The following is a 22940-nucleotide window of genomic DNA, read 5'->3' as shown; positions in this document are numbered from 1 at the left end:
CACAGTGGCATCAATGGGCTTGGAAAAAAGGTGGCAAAGCAACTCAGAGTGGGGTCGTTTTTTTTTCCCTGGAAGGGGAAGTTGTTTTTGGAAACAACACATTAACATTGAGCTTGTCACTGGGAGTCAAGGCCAAGACAACGAGCAATTTCCCCATCAGGTATCCAGGACCAGCAGGTCACATTTGATGGAGGAGCATCAAAAGGAGGGTGACGGTCCCCAGGGAGCAGCACTAGCCACGAGATTAGTGAACACTCGCCCACGGCTCAGCCCGCAGTGTCGGCAAATTACGGGCTCCATCTTTGGCAATAAAACACTCCCCATGGGCCCACATCCCAACTTCACCCTTACACGGAGAAAAAAAACAAAACAAAGCCCTTTGCATGCCCAGCGCTGCAACTACCAAATGCAAACCTGGTCTTTAGCCGTGGGAGAGGTGGGTGCCTGCAGCACCCCCAGCCTCATGCTGGACCCTCACCAGCTGCCCGCCGAGGCTGTCCCTGACTGTATATCAAAGCTCATAAGACGTGGGAGCAGCGGAGGCAAGAGGCTGCCGGCAGCCCAAGCTGCTCCCAGCACCCACCAACCACCTGCCCAAAGCCCATCCCTGGCCGGAGGCTCATTGAGGAACCTGCTCCGTCCCAAACTAATTAAGAGTAAACAGACACCAGCGGCTCCGGTCACACCAGAATGCAGAAATTTGCTCTGTCAGTGCCAATATCTGCGCCGGAGCGCACACATGTGTCCGGCTCAGTTCCGACAGAGCCGCTGTCAGCACCCAACCTGCGGCAGGGATGAGCCAAGACACCTTCCAGCCGTGCCGGTGGGCCCAAAGATGCCGGGGATGGCCCGTCAGACAGGCAGGGTGTTGCAGGGAGGGTGATGGGGACAAACAGGTCCCCACAGGGCCCATCTGCTCTCCCTACCCCACTTCTCCCAGTCCAGCAGTCCAGCAGTGTCCAGCGCCTTCTCCTGCTGCCATCCCGCGGCCGTGTCCCACAACTGCACAAGTGCACCCGCGTACGGCACCGGACACGGTTATGGCCAGGCTGGGACCACCGCAGCACCCAAGGGTGGTTCTGCACCCCTACAAAGCAGACACCCATCTCCACCTGTCCCCAAGTGCCACGGTCACAGAGGACTGGCCCCACGCTGCAGCGGCTCCTTGCCCAGGGGTGGCAGGAGGCCAAGGTGTCCTCTGTCCGTCCCCATCTCCCCCCCGAGCACGGGCTGAAGGATGCTGAGCGCCTGCTCAGCCCTGGGGTCCCCTTCCCCAGGGCCACCTCGGTGCAGATGCCAAAGCTCAGCTGGCAACATGGCTCCCGTGGCAGCTCGGGGACAGGAACGCGGCAGGGTTGATGGAGAGAGGTGGCAGGAGGGGACATGAGAAGCCCTTTCTGGCGTAACCACCCTCAGATGTGATCCCAGAGCAGGCCCGTGCCCACCCAGGGAAGAGGGCTGCCCACCCCTCCAAACCACAGGAAAACCCAGGGTTTATAAAAACTCAGTTTATTCCAAATGTTAAAAGATTACAGGTTTTTTTCCTCTCTTCCTCAATTGATCAACCAAAATACTTTACATTTTCTTTTAAAAAAATTCAACCTATTCTGAGCCATTGTACAAGTCGCAGCCCCCCACCCTGCACACACCCCCTGCTTCCCCCTATTGCTATAACTTAACTTACAAAATTTAATCTTTGCAGACCCCCCCTTCTCAGTCCAGGTACCTGGAAGGCAGCATGGAAAAAGAAGATGGGGCAGGCCGGGTGCAGGGAGGGAGACCAGTTGGACCAAGACCGGCAGCAATGGGGAGGGAGTCCCATTGTTTCAAGCAATTCAATGCATAGCTGGGTTTTGGCTGTCTTCTCAGTAAGGCCCTAACAGCAAATGAAGCTCCTTCCTCAGCAAAGGAAAGAGAAAAAATTAAAATAACAAAGTCCCCACCAGTGGGATGGATTTTGTTGGGTTTCTGAAGGCAATGGGAAAGAGCAGGAGTGGCTGGGACTGCAAAAAGCAGTGCTGGAGGCGGCTGCTCCAGGCAGGAGAGAGCGGGGGAACCTGCTCCCGGACTCACTGCCTGGGAGATTTTGGCTCAGATTTGTAAAGCGGTGATGGGTGGGAGGCAGGACCCCCCCTTCTTCAGCAGCCACAGCTCTGCGTGCAGCGTGGGGCAGGCATCGTCCAGCGGCGTTCCCCCTTGCAGGCTTCCAGCCACCCGGCAGGATCTCCCCACCGCAGCCACAAGCGTTGGGTGCGAGAGGAGAGAGCTCCCTGGGAGCGTTTCTGCTGGACTGAGAGATCTCACTTGGAACAAGCCCAGAGGGCTTTGGTGGGTGACAGGAGACAAATCCAAGTCAGAGAGGTAAAAGATGTTTAGGTTAAGGGGATGGAGGAGCACCCAGAGATGGGGAACATGGGACCTCAGAAAGCCCAATGCCCAAACCCTTTTGTGTAGTGAAGCACAAGGCCCTCAGTTTTGCTGGGCCAGGAAATATTAAAAAAAAAAAAGCCAGACAAGAAGTGGAAAACCCATCCACAGTACTGAGATCAGTTTAGGACCAAGCCAACCCGGGGGAGCTGACAGAGCACCGGGCACCGCAGGAAGACAGACACACGCTTGCAGAAGAAAACACAAGCATCCCTGAAGACCCCTGCTCCAGCCACGCAGACGCTGCCGGGGCCCGGCTCCGGGAGCCTCCTGCCCTCCCCACCACCATTGGTGGGAGACCAGAGCTGGAAACTGGGCACCCAACCCAGACAGAAGGTGGGGGTGTGTGCGCGGGCCCCGTGATCCCACTGGGCTCGGCTGCGCGGCATCGCTTCATCAACTCTGCTCCTTGTCCTTGACCAGCAGCACTGTGTGTTGGCCGCCGCTGGACACGGCCAGGACCGTGCGGTTTTCCAGCTGCTTGCCTGTCATCTCCACAGGGCTCCAGACATCATCCTCCTCCCCTGTGCCCAGCTGGTAGTTGGTGCCCATTCCCCAGGCAAATGCTCGTCCTGCAACAGAGGTGATGCAAGTTTGGACTTCAAAGTGGCTGCACGATACGGTGGGAAGGGGACCCAGCAGCCAAACCCAAGAGGACTTCACACCCGGGCAGGGGGATGAGCAATGGGTGCCAGAGACGCAGGCAGCAGGAAGAGGAGCAGTGCTTGGCAACTCAGAGAGGCATTTCATCACACAGCTAAGGCAGTGTTTTGTCCCCGGGGAGCAAACCAAATCCATCAGCCCGCTACAAACCCTCTTTCCCACCCTGCCGTGGGCTGCAGATGCCGTGCACAAACATGCACAGCACCAGAGCACAGAGGCCTCGCAGCAGCAGAGTTCAGGGTGCAGAGAAGGGAACGGCAGGCCAACGACCCCCTCCTGGTCAACACCCTGTTACGAACCTTGCTGCCAAGGGCCCACAAAAATATTTGAGCAGCTGCTGCCCAGCTGCCCCCAAGGCTGGGTGGTCGATCAGTGCCAGGACCTGGCTCCAGTCCCGACCCAGCCAGCAGTGTGCGATGAAGCTGTACAGGGCCAGCTGGATCCAGGGGGGCCAGGCTGGGCAGAGGACCAGGATGGACGGATGAGAGGTGGGGAGAGTAGTTAGGACAACATTCCCAAGCCCATGGCATGGCCCCGGCACTCACCGTCACTGCTGACGGCGTAGCCGACTGACGCGCCGCATGCGACAGAAGAGATGCTGGGGAGCTCTGGGATGACCGTGGGTGTGCTCTTCTCCTCCGCCCCTGCCCCGAGGCCCAGCCGGCCATACTCTGCCCTGCCCAGGCTGTAGGCTTTACCTGGAGCACAACAGACGCACAGGAGAGGTGACTTGAGAGGAGCAGAAGCCTGCAGCAGGCCACAGCCAGACCCTCTCCCGCCGGTCTGACTCCTGGAAGAGCGTCACTCCTCTCTTTGACACCTTAGATCCCAACCAGGAGGTGCAGGGTGAGATAGAGACCCTTGAGCTCCCCAAAATCAATAGAATGGGTGGGTGCCTGGACAGACTATCGAGCCTGTGAGAGCAGAGTTCATAAGTGACTCCGGGTTCCTGTCATCCTCCCTGCCCTCTGCTGCAAATTCACGCCACCCTTGTTGCCTTCCAACACCAAGGACTTGCGAGGGCTCCAGCACATCACCCTCACCCCAACACCTCCCCCAGCTGGGATGAAGGCCATGGGAGTCGCCCCCCCATCCCACTTTGTGCAACTCCCAGCCCATCAGTCATGCCGGTGCTCACCCTCTGAGTCGACGCACACTGTGTGGTGCTGCCCGCCGGAGAATCCGACCCAGGACTTGGTGGAGTTCTTGAAGCATGTCAGGTTCTGCGGGGAGAAGCAGGGCTCGGTGCCCTGGGTCCCTGCGGGGTGGGACGCACAAACCCAGGCAGATCAGATCCACAGGCACAGAAAGCCCAGGCCAGGCACCGGCACTGAGCCATCCACCCTAGGGCTCACCCCACCAGAGACTAACACAGACCCCCATGCCCCAGAATCAAATTTCTGCTCAAACCCACCAGCTGCAAGGGCCGGGACCTAAACGCAGAGCTATGCAGGGTGACCCCCCAGCCCAATTTTCAGCTCCGGTGTGTCCGGTGGGTGCTTGGTGTTCAGGATCCAGGGTGCCCAGCAGCATCCCCCCCAGCAGGCCAGGGCAGCATGGGACCTGGAAGTCTGCAGCCAGACCAAAGCAGGGACGAGATCTGGAGGGACATAAGCGAGGCTCACCCAGCTGGTGGTAGTTGGAGAGGCCAAATCCATAGATGTGTCCCTCCTGTGTGATGGCGAAGGTGAAGTAAGCCCCGCAAAAGGCGTCCTGGAAGCGCATTTTGCCTCTGTTGCCTTTGCCTTTGACAGGGACGCGCTGGGGGACCAGCAGGCGCTCTGGGGGCAGGAGGCAAGACGTCATACAAGGTCTAGTGATTTACATTCTTTCCATCCCCCCTTAGATCCAGCTCGCTGAATCCAAGCAACCAATTTACACACAAGCCCATGAGCAGCAGGGGAAGAGACTGGGTCTCTTTGCTCCTCTGCAAAGCACAAAGCTGGAGACGAAGGACACAGCACCATGTGCCTCCAAGCACCAAAGCAACTCACGCAGCCCTTTCCTTCCTCCTCGGTTGGCAAAGAGCGCCGGCACTCTCCCCAGCTGGCCCTGCTCGCCACAGCCACACGTAAAGAGGTCACCGTCCACTGTCAGCATCACTAAGTGGTCATTCCCTGGGAGGAGATGAGGGAGAGGAGTGAAGCAGGAGTCATGCTCCATGAACCCAGCAAGACCCAGGGGCTGAGATCCCACATGTAAACCCCAGCTGTCCCAGCTTTCTAGAATTCAGTGGGGTTTACTGCACTGGATACCTGGACACCAGATTCTGGCACAAATTAAAACCCCAGGATCTCCCTTTTCCTGATCCCATTTCCCCAACTGAAACTCCAAAGAAGTTCCTCTGGGAAGGTTTAGGGGCACATGCCCCCTCCCTGCCTCACCTGGGCCCTGGACAAGTTCCCTGGTTGCTCTGCTCAGATTCCCCAAGTCTAGAAGAGGGCGAGCGGTTTGACCATGCAGGTTCACGGTTAGGGCACTCTTGTAAGGCATTTTACATCAGATTGGGTCAAATATTAACAATACCATTGGGGCTAGAAGAGACACAAGGTCTGTTCTCTCAAAAGCCAGAGAAGAGCAAGCACACCCTTGTACCTGGCTCAGAGCAGCCAAGAGGGAGGAAAAGGACATGGACCTTCTGGACCTTCACCTTCTCCTGACGGTTGCAACAGCCTCATGCACCAGCCTGACCCATGCACACCCCAGGACCTTGCTCACCTGAGACAATTTTAATGACGGGTGCACTGAGCTGGAGCAGCACAGGAAGGGAGCTTGTCTTCATGGGCTCCAGCAAGCCGATCACCCCGTTGTTATCCTGGGTGGAGAGACAGACGCGGGGATATGAGTCACAGAAGCAGCAACCATCAGCAGAGCTTCCGGCATCCAAGAAATCAACATACCCGAAAAGAACCCCAGACAAAAACCCTGCCGTCCTCTGTCAGCGCGGCCGTGTGACTGTCCCCTGCAGAGACCTGCACCACCTTTTCCTGCAGCTCCACCAGCCCCGGTGTGGTCTCCGACCCTTCTGCTGAGGTGTCACGCCCGAGGGCACCTTCATCATTGCAGCCAAAGGTGTAGATCTACAGATAAAGAGTAAAGATGGTCAGGATCATAGAATCATAGAATAGTTTGGGTTGGAAGGGACCTCCAAAGATCATCTAGTCCAACCCCCCTACAATGAGCAGGGACATCTCCAACTAGATCAGGTTGCTCAGAGCCGCGATCAACCTGACCTTGAATGCTTCCAGGGATGGAGCATCAACCACCTCTCCGGGAAACCTGTGCCAGTGTTTCACCACCCTTGTCATAAAAAATTTCTTCCTCATATCTAGTCTAAATCTCCCCTCTTCTAGTTTAAAACCATTACCCCTTGTCCTATTGCTCCAGGCTTCTCTTCTCCAGCCTGAAAAACCCCAACCCTCTCAGCCTTTCCTCACAGGAGAGGTGTTCCAGCCCTCTGATCATTTTTGTGGCCCTCCTTTGGTCCCGCTCCAACAGGTCCACGCCTTCCCTGTGCTGAGGACTCCAGAGCTGGACGCAGTGTTCCACGTAGGGTCTCAGGATGGGACTCAGAGGGGCAACACATCGAGCGTGAAGCCAGGGGACAGAGACCCACCAGGCTGAATTATCCCTTTGACCCTCTAAAATGTAGTGGTCCGTGGCATGGAGACCACACTCACCCCCGGTGCTGGCATGAGCTACACATCTGGGCCGAGCAGGGTCCGATTCAGACCCCCTGCTCCAGGACACGTTCCAGAGCTTGCGGGGAAGCGCGGCTCAGCCTCCCCACACCCCCCAGGTGCTGCCCCCTCCACGCTGCACTCACTTTTCCCGTCTGGCTGAGGCACACCGTATGCATCCCTCCGGCTTCCACCTGCACCACCATCTCCGGCAGCGGCACCAGGGCCGGCTTCTTCCTCTCCATCACATCCTCCCCCAGGCCCAGCTGGCCAACATCCCCCTGCCCCAGCGTCAGCACCAGGCCGGGCTGTGTGCAGTGGGATGAGTGGCAGACTGTGGGGCAGAAGGGAGATAAATGCCATATACATAACACAGGGGGAACAATGCTTCCATTAAAGGTGGTCCCTGGGAAGGGGGAGGGAGAACTCCCAGGGATTTTTCTTACTTTTAATCTTCTTCCTTCCAGGAGACTCGTCTTCTGGCACCGGGCTCTTCTTCGCAGTGCGTTTCCCTGGCATAGTGCCTCGGACCTAAACACCAACGACGCCCTCTTAGGGGGTCACCCACGGGGCTGTCAGTTGTTTGGGGTTCCCCCCCTCCCCGCCCCGGATCACCCGAGGGACCAGTGACCGAACTGGGACTGGAGCACCGATCTCCGCTCCCACTTCAGGCTTCCGTGGGTGTCCCCGGCCCGAGCCGTGCCGCTACGCCGCGTGTCCCGACCCCAGGAGCCGCGTGGGCCGGGCTCACACGCCCTCCCCCCCCCCCCGGCCCTTCCCGCCGTTTGAATTCCCCGCGCCGCCCCCCGCCCCACGTGGGACCGCGCAGGCCCGCGGCCCGGCCCGGCCTTTTCCTCCCGCCGGTTGCCGCTCGCCGGGACGGCCGGACGCACCGAGGGCTGGCGGGGGCTCGGCGGGACCCCCCCCGTCCGTCCCTTCCCCTTCCCCCCCCGCTCCTCTCCCCGTCCCCCTCCTTCCCCTCGCCGCCCCCAGGGCCGCACCGCGCTCCCACCTCCGCTCCGCCGCCGGTCGGCCCGCTGCCGCGCTCCCTCACCGCGCATGCGCGGGGGGGGGGGGGAGGAAGGAAGCGCAGCGTCGGCGGAGCACAGCGCACAGCGCCCTCTGCCGGCCGGCGGCTCCGCGACCGGCCCGGGCCCCCCACAGCGGCAGAGCGGGCAGGGCAGGCAGGGCAGGGCAGAGGGGGCAGGCAGGGCAGGGCAGGGCAGGGCAGGCAGGGCAGGGCAGAGGGGGCAGGCAGGGCAGGGCAGGGCAGGGCAGGCAGGGCAGGGCAGAGGGGGCAGGCAGGGCAGGGCAGGCAGGACAGGGCAGTGCAGGACAGGGCAGGCAGGGCAGTGTAGTGCAGGCAGGGCAGTGCAGGACAGGGCAGTGCAGGCAGGGCAAGGCAGAGCAGGGCAGTGCAGGACAGGGCAGGCAGGGCAGGACAGGACAAGGCAGTGCAGGCCAGGGCAGGGCAAGGCAGTGCAGTGCAGGCAGTGCAGGACAGGGCAGTGCAGTGCAGGCAGGGCAGGGCAGCACAGGGCAGTGCAGGACAGGGCAGGGCACTGCAGGCAGGGCAGGCAGGCAGTGCACCACAGGGCAGTGCAGGACAGGGCAGGGCAGTGCAGGCAGGGCAGGCAGGCAGTGCACCACAGGGCAGTGCAGGACAGGGCAGTGCAGTGCAGGCAGGGCAGGACCGGGCAGGGCAGGGCAGGGCAGGACAGGGCAAAGCAGGGCAGTGCAGGCAAGGCAGAGCGGGCAGGCAGCTGCTATCCTGGAGGCCCCTGCCCACTCTGCACAGGCTTCTGCAGGGACTCCCGGTCAGCGTGTGCCTCGGTCACCATGTACATAACTTGTCCTGGCGTCCTACCTCTAAACAGCAGCGATTCCTACAGTCTGCATAGTTATGGGCTCAGCGATACAGCAACAGATCTGCAGCAAAAATTAAGATATTTAACGCAAGGAGAGACTAATTGGGTGATGATAGTGAAGCAAGAGTATTAACAAAATCCGGCAGGTCCACGCTCCGAGGTCTGGCAGCCAGGACCACAGCAGAAATGCCATCTAACAGAGGTTGTTCCTGAGCCGTTTGATGAAAATATGACCTTATTTAACTTATTTACACCCTATTTGATCTGTTGGGATTGGTTTGCCTAAAAGCAACAAGTTCAGTAAAACCCACGCTCCTTGCGATGCTAGGAGGTAGTCTGAAGTCCATCAATTCTGGGTAGTTAAGTGAGAGAGCACAAGTTGATTTCAGACTGTGAATTTTTCAAATCACCTACAGTAGCATTTTGAACCATTTCAGGTGTAGCAGAGATGTTTGCAGTGGCCTTCTCCAGCTTGGGAATGCCCAACTGTGGAAATAACGATTGCATGAGTTGATGAAAAGTCATTGACCTTTGTACTGGGGGATTAAAATAATTTTGTTTACAACATAAGAAGGGCTTTAGCAGAGGTTCCTGCCCATGGGGGTGGAGGACTCACTCTGCCACAGAGCCAGGCGTCAGAATGGTGGGCCACCACCACACGTGCCTTGAACCATCGCGATGCCAGCAGAAAGAATGTCTTCAACTGTTGGGTTTTGAAGAGCAACTGGGTTTTATTAAGCATGTTTGACCCACTCGGACTCTTCGAAGGGGTCAGATGTTGTTTGGACAGCTGGTTTCTCAGCTGCTGTCAGCACTCAACCATTGCTTTGTCAATTGTAATGTCTGGAATTGGGACCCATGAATTTGTGGTATTTTTGGCAGCTTGTGCCATTAACGTCCCAAGGAAGGTTCCAGGATTCCATTCATTCAAAACACAGTATCGCTTCGAATCACAGATTCATCCTCACAACCAGACTCCTTAGAGTTGTAAGGACTCCTCAGAGTCCTTACAGTTATTGGGACTTTTGGAACTTGCTGGTCCTTGTAATTACAACTATCTTAAGATAAAGCCAAAAGCTTTATTTGGCTTCCAGTGGGGGTTTGCTGATTGTTTAGGGCCAACTACAGGGCTCATCCCCATTGTGGTGCACCATCCTCATCCTTTATTACAGACCACCCCAGCTTTTCCACCATACCACTGCTTTAAGTGGGAAACCCACTTTTATTCTTGAAGCAGGAATCGGGACTGAATTTCTTGTGGCATAACAAGATAGCAAACCAACAGTCCATACCTGCAACAGCAAATGCTATCTCTTGCCTAACAGGGCAAGTCTTTTCTGTTTCACTCATTAGTTCTATTCCAGTTAATATGTAAATCCACCACTCAGATGTTCTAGACCAAAGGCCTACATAAGCTATTTGGCATGCAATAGCCTTTTTTACACAGAAATCAAGTTCATAATTATGTAATTGTTATTCCAGGCATGGATCTCTTCAGATGAGCTGCTAAGACATCCACTACCCTACCCTTTCCCTTTGGGTTTCAGGTGGGGTGGGGCAGGGCCAGGATATCCAGCCAACTGCTGCAGGGTGGCAGTAAGTGACTCGTGTTTGTGCTTTAACCCTTTAAGCAGAACCTCCACAAAAGCCACCCATCAGCACTGTTCTGCTTTTGTGGAAGAGTCCAAGAGTAAACTTGTCATTCCCCCCACAGCAACACACCTGGGGCAGAGGGTGAACCATTCTGGGTTTAGCCCTGAACAGCTGATACAAAGATCACCTGCTCCTAATCCAGCCTGAACAGCTAACAACACAGGTTTGAAGTGGGTTTCTGCACCTTTCACCATCACACTCCAGAGAGGACACACAAACAGCACACAGGAATCCCATTTCTGACTCCAAGTGAGAGGCACCAACAGCAATGGCCAGGATTTCTTTCATACTCTAGGACTAACCAAGCAATCACTCAAAGAAATGTACACCAAGGAAAAAATAATGTTTATTTAGTTCTCTACTGCAGCTAGATACAGGTTTACAAATCAATACTTTGAGGTCTTATTTCAGGTAACAGGGATGCACAAATTACTGCTCCCACCCACATCCTATGAGCCACCCCTCCAGTATCAGCTTCCCACAGAATGTCCTCGCCACACTTCAGGCTGAATCACATCTTCTTCCCCAGCAGCTGGCATCAAGGGTGGCCCCACTGATGGCTTCTTACTCCTTTCTTACACCCCAGGCCCCCACCCTTTGACAGCACCCCAAAGCTAGCTCCTTCCAGATGGGCCAGGCCAACCAGAGTCTTGCCCTTCACATGGCAGCAGCTTTCAGGCATGTGAATGCCGGTTCCACCATAGCCCCACGGCTCTACCTGCTTTCCTCACATGTAGCTCACCCACACAGGCTCAGCCCCAGGCCCTGCTTAATTGTACCACAACCTTTGCTATGTGCCCAGGTACACTCCAGCTGTTATCTGCCTCAGCCTTCTATTCTGACACAGCAAGAGGCCATTTAATGGACAGTCCCCAGCCAGAAGCGTGTGCTTTTGGAAGGCCAACAAATGCAGGCATCTTCTGTTTCCAGCCTGTTCTGATCTCTGTGGCTACATTTTGATTCCACATGCTGCATGAACCAAACCTTAGCTACGACCTCTATAATTATGTAGGCCAGTACTCTCAATATACTTACCCTGTCCCACTAGACACACAAGATTCTTTTCTATTAGCATCTCAACACAATCAGTCACCAGTGTCTGCAACAATTCAGAAAAAAAAAAAAAATTAAGTCCAGCTACACATTCCCAGTCCTAAGCAAGCATGACATGTGCCTACCACGTGCCCTCCCCCAGTATTATCCCAGCGTTCCACCACCCACATCAATGATGCCACCTTCTTTGCAGGTGGTAAAGTCTGCTCTGGCACCAATTAACACAAAAGGGGTGATTACGGGGGTCTAAGCCAGGGCCTTCACAACTTTCCACTAAGTTTGTTTCTGCTCTTTCCCAATTCCTGTATCACACAGGTAAGGCCTCAAGCTAATCAAACAAATATCCTTTACATCCACTGCCAAGGATTCCCTCCCCGCTTTAAAAAAATTCAGAAATCAGCCTCCCTTTCCCCTATCCATCCAAAGTCCAACAAAAAACTTAGAAGCTAGGGAATGCCTAAGCTCAGCTTTTGCTCTTAAAACAACGCCTCTAAAGCCTGCATTGGTATTCAATTACTTCAATTCAGTTTCCATAAGCCACTTAAAAATAGCTCACTTATTTAAACTATTAAGAGAACCGTGTAACTACACACAACCAACAAATATTACATTATTAGTGCAATACTACTCACCTCCCACATCAGTGCTCCACTCACTTCTAAACTTGAAAAGTTGGAACTAGAAATAATAAAAGGTATTTTAGGCAATTGCTCAGGAGTTCCTCCTTTTCCCGTTCTCCCCCCCCCCCCAGCCGTGCACACTGGCACGTGTCTCCCCATGCCCCCCCCCCACCCCTGAAGCCATTTTGAGTGGCAGAGCTGTTTCCTGCATGGTTTATCTCCTCTGTCACCGCCCGAGGGCTCAGAGAAGCAGTAGGAATATGCAGGCTGCAGACTCGAGGCCCGGCTTGTTCTCCAACGTCGTGGAAAGGGACTGTACGTCACGGGCCCGAAGGCCTACGCTCCCATGCGCCACACGGACAGAGCCGAGAGAGAGCGACTTCTCCGGATATCCACGTTGGACTGGCGTTTTAAAGCACTACGGCCACCTTCACCCCCAAATCCACACGCGTCCCCGCTTTCCCTTGCTCCCCAAAGCTTAGACGTGACCCCACGGCGGATACTCACGTCAGGAGCGAGCTGGACGAGGCCGGGCCGCGGCAGGCGTCAGTACAGCCTGAGGAAAGAGAAGGAGAAGACGGTGAGGAGCGGCTGAGGACAGTGCGGCCCCAGGGTGCCCCCTCAGCAGCGCCAAGCATCCAGCGAAAGCCACTCACGGCCTCTTATTAGCACAGAAACAGGGACGCAGCGACCCTATAGCTGGCCGCAGGCAGCGTGGGCCTCCACGGCCGCTAGGACCCCGCACCACAGCGCGGGGAAGGGGAAGAGAAAGGGAAGGCCGCGGTCGCACCGCCGGAGCCAGACCTACCTCCAGCCACCACGGCTCCTCGTCGAGAAAGAGAGCGAGTGTATCCGCGCCGCGGTATTTATAGAGCGGGCGGGGGCGGGGCTAGGAGGCGCATGCGCACCGCGCGAAGGGGTGGGACACTGGGAGGGTGTGGGCGGGGAAGTGGGCGATGCGCGGTGGCGGGGAGGCGGCGGTTGGCGCATGCGCGTTGGGAAGGCGGGAAAGGCGGCCGCCGGCGGCGAGGGGCGGCCATGGCGGCCCCGCTCCCGGCCCTGCCGTGAGGTACCGAGTGGCTGGAGCCACGCACCGCCATCCTCCGCTGGCGAGGGGCAGAGTCTGAGCAACCCCCCCCCACACCCTTCTTCCCCTCACCGAGGCGTTTAAAACACAACCACAAAAGCAGTTAAAAAAAAAATCCTAAAATACTTTTATTCAATAATTAAAATCTGTTGAAGAGGAGACTGATATACAACGCAATGATTTAGTCTACAGGCGTACTGTACAGGGGGAAGCTGTGAGGGAAGAAGCCCTCCGCCATCTCCCACGGGCAGGGCCATGGCAGGCCGTGGCCGTGGGGTGACGGCAGCCCCGGGGTGCGGGGCCCCGGCCCCGGTGTTGGCACAGCACGGAGGGACCAGCAGCACAGCGAGGCCCACCCCGAGCAACGAAGGAGACAGGTTTGTGAACAAGGCAAGTCCTTCTCTTCATTCCCATGCCCTCCTCATCCTGCGATACTCCCTTCTTCACGTTCAGTGGCATCTCACATATGGGTTAGGTTTTGTGCATGATACAGCAGTGGCCAATAACCAGATTTTTTTAAAAAAAACCACCACATTTAGGAAGAACCAATATAAGATCATTCTCAGAAGAGAAAGAATATCTTAAGGTCACTTTTTAAACCTCTTCTTCCCCTCCCTTCCACCCACACAGTGAAATTATCAAGTTTCCAGTAGGTTTAGCTGTAAAAATGAGAAAAGGCAAGTTTCACCCTGATTTGGGAGAGTAAAAAACATTTGTGAGGAAGCCACAATAAAAAGAATTGACTACTCTCACAGCTTCCCCAAATTAAAAAGTTTTAAAAAGGCAACAGTCATTTCCTGGTTCTGTAATTTGTTAAACAAGCCTAGATACCTCAAGACAGGATCTGTTAACTTTGCAGCAAGTGTGAGAGAGTGGGGAGGGAATGTTTTATACATCTGTGTTTTTTGTTTTTCTTTTTTTTCCTTTTCTTTTTTTTTTTTTTTTACAAAAAGATGCAGCATATGTTAATATCTATACAATTCCCTTCCAGGACAACAAACTGTTGGTCAGTAGTGATTCAGGACATTAAAGACATGACAGAGACACAAGCAAACCCAAAAAATTACGAGTCACATGTCAGTTGTCTGCCAGGTCAGCATCTGCGCAGGGTTCTCTGTACACAGCTAATATACACACACGCTTCCTAGCACATCCACTCTCCATTCCTCAGCTTTCCAACACTAGAGCTGCCTTTTTTTTCCCCTCCTCTTGGTAAGGAGGAGGAAACGAAGGAGTTGCACTCCCAAAAGGAGTATGTACAGCTGAGAACTGGGCCTGTCCGGGCTGAGAAAGGGAGCCGGGGAATGAACTGTTCATTCACATGTGCATGGTCTCCTGGCAGAGATGCTGGCGCCGGAGCAGAGGCGTATTGCTGAGCCGCGCGAGGTATAGTGTTCAGTTCCAGCCTGATGGCACACGAGACGTGTTTGTTCCAGTGAAATGCTACATTCAGACAGGATTCCCCTTTCCCTGGCCGAAAGCCCTTTTCTGGATATGTTTTGAAGGCAAATCTTGGAAGAGCCAAGGTTCCACCCTCACTGTATTGCCTAAGAGAGGGACGCAGAGAACTTGCAGTCCTCTCGGGTCTCTTGCTCCCTTCTTGGAAGACTATGGTCGATGGTACCTAAAAACCAAATGAAAAATCCGAGTGTCATCCTTGAAACTCAGGTTAAATGGTTACCGAGGCACTACAGATAGCCAAAAAGAGTAAACTGAATTATCTCTTAACTCTCAGCCCTCATTGAAGCTGTTAACATCAAACAATTTCACCTCTGCCTTAGAAAGCTCTTGTGCTCTGCACTCATCTTAGCCACACAGAGCAACTGTTGGGGGGGAAAGAATCACCTGGGCCATGATCCACAGGTTACTTCATAGATAATATCTGAGCTAACTACCAAGGTGTTTTGTGGCTGTGGCTTCTGCTGCACGTCTCTAGCACCAGAAAAGCACACTCCAGCTGCAAGGTCACGCTGGTTTCAGATACCTCAAACCAGCCACTGGTCACTTTTGAGTTTGCAGGATCAAAGCCCCTGTTTAAGGAAGAACAACCCACTTCATGTCTGCTACTCCTCCAGTCACCCTACACCACCAAGGCAGAAAGGGACACTAAATCTCCAACTGCATACAGGTCATTTTTCTAATGTTTTGCCTCTCAACAGTACCCCTGCAGCACAGCTCTCCCAACAAGACTGAAACTCTAAGCGAGTAACATGTTCTCACTCACCTCGTGAACTGCTTGCTGTCCTCGTGGACTTCCATTTCACAGCTCTTAAATTCATTCAGCTCCTTCCGGATGGCAGCCTACACAAAGAGGGAGAGATCTTTTTTATCTCCTGCTAAGGCATACATATATTTATCCTCTCTCCCATCTCAAGTGAGCTCAGACATGGCAAGAAGGTGCTGTACCTCCAACAGACCTGCTCAGGGCTGATCTGTACCACCTTTCAGTGGTGAGGAGGTAAAAGGAGGTCTGATTGCAGCACCCACCCCAGGTTTCACAGTCTGTTCACACTAGGCTGAGTTTAATCTGCCCCACCTCCTCCATGCTGAGGGCTGGGCAGTCCCCTCAGGTGGCCAGGGAGGACAAGAACAGATGGCTTCCCCGCCAGCTTCTTGCCTAGTCCTGCCCCAGCCTGCAAGGAACAGCACTCTTCTGACCAACGCCCTGCACCTTGCTTCTATCACTCAGAAGGTGAGGCAGAGGCCACGCTGGCATGCAGACCATGCTGACTCAGGCTCCATGTCACCATGGAGGGGGCAGGAAAGCAGGGCTGGGTACCGCACACATGGATGAAGGGACACTGCTGGCACCTGGTGGGGTGGCAGAGGGAAAGATGAGGAGGTGAAGCAAAAGGAACAGAGCAAATCTCCTCGGCTTATGCTCTTTTGCATGGGACACCATGATCTAGCTCCCCTCCCTACACCTGGGGACAGGACACTCCCTGTTACCTTGTCAGCCGGTGTTAGTTTTGTCCATGGCTTATCTGCTCGCCGGTCATAGTCTTGAGCATCTGTTACTTCCACATATTCGTTAAACCTCAGGATCTTCCTGGCCTGCAGCTCTGCCACTGTAGGCCTTTGGCTAAGCTGAACACCAGCAAGAACAAAGAAAGTTAGTTTGTGCCTTGTCCACAAAGCAGTCCAGGACTAAGCATCCCAAGCAAAACTAAAACCAGTTCCCTCATTGGGCCTAAACCACAGGTACTACTACGTCCTGCTCGCAGCCTGCAAGGGACTAGGCAAACCCTCTTACAGACAGTGTAATCTTGTTTGGATCACAAGGCCAGGCTAGGGCAGAACCAAGGCCACATTGCCAAGGAGAAGGAAGACACTGAGGGGTTGGGGAACAGCCATTATAAGGGTGAGCCCTGTGTGACACCCCTAAACCAAGCAAGCCCGTTCCCCACTTCAGCAATGGCAACCCTCACATTTCAGACCCACAGGCCCTTGGGAAGTTTTTCCCAGCCATGAGTAACAGCCACAGGTAACTTGGACGTAATAGCTAAAAGCAGCTGTTGCTCTGCTCAGCTTCTCCCACACTGCTGTTACTTTAGAAATAGGTTTTAGGGAGCCTGGTGTGAAAGTCGTGGCCACTGAAGTACTGTGTTAAAGCAGCCAGGCCAGCACCAGCAAACCTTTCAAGTGCCAGGTGCCAAATTTAGTTCTCATCTAGCTTGTTATGCTTGATGCCAGCTCAGATCCATCACTGACAAACGTGGCTGCAGTGCCAACGGCTCACTGTTGATGACAGTCCACGTTCCAAAGTCACTGCAGTCAGAGGGCACTGGGGACACTTACACAATAGCCCCGTGACTTCACCCACAGCAAGGTACCTACGATGTGCTCATAGCCACCACCATCCCCGACAGCTCTGCCAGATGGCGATCACAGCACGGAGGCCAGCAGTACCTTTCTGGTGAGCCTGCGTTTGATCTCTCGCTTCTCAGCTTGACGGTCAGCTTCATTTTTCGCTGCCAAGGGAAAAAATAAATTTTTCCTGTAAGCATCACAGGCTTTGAAAAGTGCTTTCTGGACCTGAACAAAGGAGAGGATCGAGCTATATCAGATTATCCACATATCTGAAAGCTCACTGTAGCATGTCTGCACTTATTACAGGCAAAGTGTGCAGTCCAACTCCACTTTGCAGACTGCTCCTCCCCAAAGCTATTATACAAATAGTTTAAAGAGAATAACAGCACAGATAAATATTTTAAATGGAAACTTCCTGAACTGACATTTCCCTTTCCTCAAGATGTTTATTTAAAACTTTTGCAGAGCAAGGTATGGCCAAGAGAAACACCATTGACTGAGCCATGAACTGCTGCTTTTTGGATCATGCAATACAATGCTGTAATGTCTGGACCACAAATAAAAGTCCAGCCCAAACAAAAACACCTTTAACAGTCCTTGCTGTGTAACATCAGAGTCTTAACCAGTTCATATACTCTTCCCTGAGGTGTCAGGCAGGGGACAAGTAGCCTTTCTACAATATGATGCTTTGAACTGTATTGCTTGGTACCACTGCTAAGGTCCAATTTTATCCAGAGCCGGTTTCTGATGGTAACAAAGTACTGGGAAAAAACAGTGGAACTGCTTTACTACAGCAATATAACCAAAGCACAGTCCTCCATTACTACACTTCAAGCAGATTCCAGGTATGCCTGGACTAAGATGTTAAAGGCAAACTTTATTACTTAGGACCACTAGAGAAGCATTACTCACGTTGAAGTATGTTCCTCTGCTCCAGTTCTTCTGCTGTCGGTCTCTGACTCAGTCGCCTAAAGAAAAGCATGACAAGTGCATAATGTTTTATCTGGTCATTCATCAGCAGGCGATGAAGAATACAACTGCTTGGTTTCAGTGCACTGGTAAGCCTCTTCGAAACCCCTCATTCACTAATGGAGGGAGATCACTGCTGCCCTGTTTTGCACTCTCCTCCACTCCAACAGCTGTTCACCCACAGGCAGAGGTTAGGAAAGTGCTACGGCCTTTCAAAACCTCACAGACAACTTTGCAGAAAGCTCAAGCAGATAGCAGAGCCTGGACTAGCAGCAGCCCCAGCTTAATCCATCACCTAATGCATCTGCACTCAGCCTGCATCTATCCACGTCTTTATATGCCATCCATATTTTACAGCATAACGTTTCTGTAGTCCCTGAGATTTTCCCGTCCCAGTCCATTCAGTCTCTGGAAACAGGGGCCTCTCAGGGGATACTGCTCAACTCCAGGAGGAACTTCCAACTTTTATAACCGAGGAGGAAAAGCAACACTTAGCCTCCCCGCCCTGACCCAGCAGCAGTGCCCAACCATCCATCATATCCAGCACAGGCTGCTTAGACAAGGCAAGCGCTTTGTCCGATCCCACCCTCACACGCTGTGCCAATGGCTCAAACGTTAAGACCCTCCTCCATTCTTTGTACCTGATCAGCGTTGTCCCAATCTGGTGCCGAATTTCATTCCACTCCTCCTTGCTCTTCCGAGGGAAGACAATCTTCTCCTCCTGCGGTGCAGTTGTGTTCCCCAGCTTTATAGCTAGCGTGTCTTTCCTCTTCACTTTGTTAGCCAGCGTGCCTGTGGGGAGGAAGAGCAACGGGATGTGACTGAAGACTGCAGTGCCTGAGCACTGCGATACGAGCCACGTGCCCCTGGCAGTTGTGCTCTCCCCTGGGGCTTGCTTTCCAAACTCTGCACTACAGCTCCAGAGCTAGCCAGAGCTAGTCACTACAGCAACAGCCAGCATTCCTGCGTGATGCCCACATGCTCACCTAATGCTATCCCACCTGACGGGGTGGGACAGCACAAGCTGTTGCAGGAGCCATCTGCAACTGGAGGGGGTGCATCTCAGCAGATGAGCATACAGGTTTGGCTGTAGAGCCTTTGAAAAAGGGAGGAAGAGGACATGTGGTACATCATGAAACCAAGAACCAGCTGCTTTGAAGCACTGTGTGAACCAGCTCTTTGATCCAGATCTCAATACAGCCAGCCATGAGTTCAGCAGAGAAAAAAAAGCCAGCTGCAATGTCAAAGCCTTACTGTTATGGCTTTCATCTTCTTCCTCATCCTCATCATCTCTGTACAGGATGGGCCCCTCCGAGTCAGAGTCGCTCATCCCTTCATCTCCTTCCTGCTCCTCTGGCAGGACCTGAGGTACCAGTTTTGGGATGACTGTGACAGATGGCACATCTCCAATATACACACGAGGGCCTGAATTCTGCTCCTCTTCCTGGTCATCTTCTTCCTCTTCCTCATCGTCTGGACTAACGAGAAGCACACTATTACATCTCAATGCATGTCACAGGGGCTGGGGAATACCCCTGAGATCAACACCTTCTTAGGTCTCCTCAACCCATAGAAGGCAGGTCTACGGGTAGCGCAGGAACCAGAGATGCAATCCTGCACCGTCCCCTCTCTCCAGAGCACAGGGAGCTCTGGCAGAGGAAATGCCAGAGGCAGGTTCTTTGCAGAACCAAACAGCCCTCTCAGTCCCCTATTTTGGGACTTGCAGGTTCAACTCTGTTATAATACAAGACAGACTTTTTCTCACTTCTGTTTTGCAAAATGAATGACTAAGGAAGGGCACAAATGGAAGTAATCCAGGACCTTGTTTTGTCTTGGGGCAATTAAAGACAGGCCAGGCCTGGATTCCTGGCATCAGCCTGTGCTTGTAGTCTGCAACCCACTTCCCTTTGCGAGCAATAAAATCCCAGAAACAGGGTTAATTTCACGGGGAAGATGCACGGGCCCCCTCCTAAGAGGCTGAAACACAGATTCGGCCAACAGGCAAAATGGTTTGTAGGCTGTTGCAAAAACCAGCAAAGAAACCAGCCCTGCCCACAGCCCTCCTCACCACCACAGCCTCGCAGAGGCAGGGAGTACACCACCAACACGTCAGAGCCCAGTGTGACCCACGCCACTGCTAGGTGTTTACTGCACGCATGTACAGGAGGTACTCACACTTTCAGCATCTCGATGGTGACAGGCAGGGACCTCGTCCTGCCCAGCGTGCCATTGTCTTCTCCAAAGCCATCGTTCTCGAAGAGCAGCGAGTGAGCCCTGTGTGACCCATCGGCAGGCGGGGTGACAGGCAGAGGACTGGCCAGAGCCTGCTGGATACGGATGTGCAATGGGATCTGGGGCAGGCGAGGCAGCACGTGAGGTTCGCCAAACCCTTGCTCTGCCGTCCTCTTTGACACTTCCAAGGACCTGAAGTCTTCAGGAGGAGGAGTCTCTTTGGGTAGGTCCAGGGAGCGCGGAGGGTCCAAGACAGGGGTGGAAGCAGGCAAGGGCATGCGCGGAGGTTCAGGGGGTATGTGCGTGGGCAGCGGCGGCGAAGGCGAGGGTGGTGGGTAAGCAGAAGTCATGTGCATCGGTATCAGTGCGGGGCGGTTAGCTGTCACTGTCCTGTCATTCGGGGGCTTGGAAGTGATAGCTGCCTCTGACGTGTTGTTAGGCAGGAGACCCCTCTTCGGTGGGAGAGGAGGGGAAGGCTTGGACAAGCCTGTACCACTGTTCATTGCTTGAGAAAGTTCAGCTGAAAATAAAAACCACAAAAGCCACTAAGTTTAACCGGGCATTTTCTAGATACCCTTCACCAGTGTGGAATAAGCATGGCAAAGCACTCAGAGCCTCGGACCAAGCAATGTCTGCTGCTTTTCTACTAGAACACCATGCCAGAAATAACCAGGTTGCAAGCCTCTAGTTTGTCCTTCCTGCAGCAAAGGTAAGACGGGAGAGCAGCCAGAAACAAGCAGGCTGGGAGACGTCTGTGCATCCTGCTGCTTTGGAGAGAGAGAAACAGCACCAGCCCTCAAGTGACAGCAGATGGAGCTCACCCAGATCAGTGCACTGCCTCAGCCAAGGAATGCAGGTATGTAGGACACTTTATGGCTATATTTACAGCATTAGTTTGCAAAGGAATCTGAGGCATCCCAGACTCCAGTTGTGTTAACGGCTCCCTTGCACATCAGAAAACTATTTGGGAATTCTCACTCAATGGCAAAAGTCAGCAGAACGGCAAGCAGCAATGTGCTCTCCCCATTTCCATTCATCTGCCAGACCCAGCCCAAGAATACCTTGCTGCCAGCAGCTCCTGCCTGTTTCAGGATGAGGTTCTGCTCTACTCCCTCTGCACTCTGTTCCTTAAGCCCCATATAAACTTCTCTGCAACTACAAAATAACTAGCAAAACTTCCAAAAATACCTAAGAGCCTTGAGTCTACATAGACTTTACCTGCTCTTGTGATGGAAGAGAGAGGTGGAAGAGAAACAGAAACCGGGTCATATCATGGAAAATGCCTGCAGCAGGCAATCTCAGGTTCCTCAAACACCCCTCGGTTCCTAAGGAAGAAGTTGCACCAGCAAAAACTGCTCTTGCTTTAGGAGTTTGTAGCCTTTAACATTCAAGTATCAACGGCTTCTTGGGCTTGGCAAGGTTTTGCCCACCTGCTTGAAGAGGATCAGATTTACTGCACATTTCACCTGGGGCGGGTGATGGTCACAGCAGAGGCCCCAGCAAGGCGCTGGGAGGAATCCGCAGTACCAGACACCACAAGAGGGTGCTGCAAGCGGTGAGTGTTTCACCGAGATAAGGCTGCATAACTGGAGAGAGGTGGGCACATTTTTGGGATGTTTAGCATTTTCAGACTTTCCCCTTGTAGATTAAGGGCCAGATCGTGCAAGACACCGAGTGCCCTCAGCTCCCATCAACTTCAGCCCAGAGGGATTCCAGTATCTCCTCAGCAGTGCTTGAAGCCTGACAGGACCAGGCTCGAGTCACCTTTGGGTAGTAATAGATTTTGAAAGGAACCAAGTAGCTGGCAGAAGGAAGAGACAAAAAAGGGCTGGGTGCCACTCAGAGCATCCTCCCCAGCCAGCCCGTCTCCCTTCAGTGCGATAAACCCAGTACACCAACTAGCACAACCTCTTGTGACATGCCACTGCGGCCAGATCCAGTGCTCTAGCACAGGCTACAGTAAGTGAGGACAGCACCATTTGCCCTGCTTGCTTTTTCAAGCTGATGCTGATTAAATTCCCACTCCCCAAAAGTGTTTTGGAAGCCTTATTTTCAGCTGCTGCATCAGAACTGCTCAGAGAATGAATATAAGGGAACATCTCCACAAGGGAGCAAAGGGGCGATCTGCACATTAACAGTCCTCCTCTGCCTTAGGTTATAATAGCAGCACAAAAGCACACACATGCCCGAGCCAGAGCATGCATCAAAAGACCTGTGGAGAGCTCATGAAGCCAATTCCACTGCTGCTGTTTATCCACAGCAACAAAACAAGGCTCACACAGCAATGACTGCACGCATGCCGCAGTTACAGCTCCACCGTGCCGGATGGATGGCCAGGCAGAGAGCTGCAAAGTCTCTCTCTGCATCTGCATTCTCATCCAGGAGACAAAAGAGGGTCTGGCTGCTCTCCTCTCCTCCACACCCCTGCAGCTGCAGGTGCACTGAGCCCAGCCCTGTATTGTTGGAGAGAGGCAGGCTGGGTCTGAACATAGGTTTGATAGACTGCTGTCTTCAGCCACATTTTTTGTTCCACAAGTACCTCCTGCAATTAGCGCTGGGGCATTTCAAATACCATCTGTGATGCGTGCCAGCAGCTTAAAGAAAACAAGAAAGTATTTCATCAAGTGCTCAGGCATGGTCAGACTAATCAAGCTGGTCTGGCATACAGGAGTGTTTAATACCGTATCGAGGTCACTTGCAAAACCTGCTAGAGCAAGGAGAAGCTCCAAGCAGAACAGAGATGTAGTTTGTACTGAAAGCAGTGGCCCAGGCTCCTTCAAATGGTAACTTGCACACGATCTAAGCTTTTACCACTGCCTCCCAAACCACACCTGGGTAACACCTCCAGTTTCTGTGATAAGCACAGATCTGTCTGATC

The 22940-nt window shown here is 53.6% G+C and overlaps 2 protein-coding genes and 1 non-coding gene across 13 annotated transcripts in view; all 3 read right to left on the bottom strand.

Moving 5' to 3' along the window:
• Positions 1-1493: 1493 nt before the first annotated feature.
• Positions 1494-12788, bottom strand: RCC1 (regulator of chromosome condensation 1). Of its 3 annotated transcripts, XM_069803285.1 has the most exons (14): positions 12621-12788; positions 12472-12520; positions 11977-12022; positions 11327-11390; positions 8638-8699; positions 7217-7301; positions 6917-7104; positions 5991-6170; positions 5809-5905; positions 5085-5207; positions 4716-4871; positions 4229-4348; positions 3636-3788; positions 1494-2999 (listed from the first exon to the last, which is right to left on the bottom strand). In XM_069803285.1, exons 6-14 carry the CDS (start codon positions 7287-7289, stop codon positions 2824-2826), a joined length of 1266 nt encoding a protein of 421 aa, XP_069659386.1. In that variant the 5' UTR covers positions 7290-7301; positions 8638-8699; positions 11327-11390; positions 11977-12022; positions 12472-12520; positions 12621-12788; the 3' UTR covers positions 1494-2823. The 3 variants fall into 3 exon arrangements, with proteins under 3 accessions (XP_069659386.1, XP_069659385.1, XP_069659387.1); XM_069803284.1 differs by having other exon boundaries at positions 12472-12788; XM_069803286.1 differs by lacking the exons at positions 8638-8699; positions 11327-11390; positions 11977-12022; positions 12472-12520; positions 12621-12788 and adding an exon at positions 7783-7832.
• Positions 12161-12365, bottom strand: LOC138689503 (small nucleolar RNA SNORA73 family). The gene has a single exon (XR_011328326.1). It is a non-coding gene; the product is annotated as a small nucleolar RNA SNORA73 family (small nucleolar RNA).
• A 366-nt stretch (positions 12789-13154) lies between the features above and the next one.
• The window catches only part of PHACTR4 (phosphatase and actin regulator 4), a 68645-nt gene continuing 58859 nt past the window's right edge, over positions 13155-22940 (bottom strand). For all 9 annotated transcript variants that reach the window (XM_069803270.1, XM_069803277.1, XM_069803271.1 and 6 more), the window contains 8 exons: positions 20006-20582; positions 19085-19308; positions 18472-18622; positions 17774-17829; positions 16961-17022; positions 16001-16138; positions 15276-15352; positions 13155-14675 (listed from right to left, as the gene is read on the bottom strand). In XM_069803270.1, the coding sequence (XP_069659371.1) occupies positions 14660-14675; positions 15276-15352; positions 16001-16138; positions 16961-17022; positions 17774-17829; positions 18472-18622; positions 19085-19308; positions 20006-20582 (1301 nt within the window). In that variant the 3' untranslated portion in view covers positions 13155-14659. The remainder of the gene's footprint in view (positions 14676-15275; positions 15353-16000; positions 16139-16960; positions 17023-17773; positions 17830-18471; positions 18623-19084; positions 19309-20005; positions 20583-22940) is intronic.

The sequence above is a fragment of the Haliaeetus albicilla genome, chromosome 16, assembly GCF_947461875.1.
Source record: "Haliaeetus albicilla chromosome 16, bHalAlb1.1, whole genome shotgun sequence".
Classification (NCBI taxonomy): Eukaryota; Metazoa; Chordata; class Aves; order Accipitriformes; family Accipitridae; genus Haliaeetus; species Haliaeetus albicilla.
This window is presented reverse-complemented; position numbering and strand designations above follow the sequence as displayed.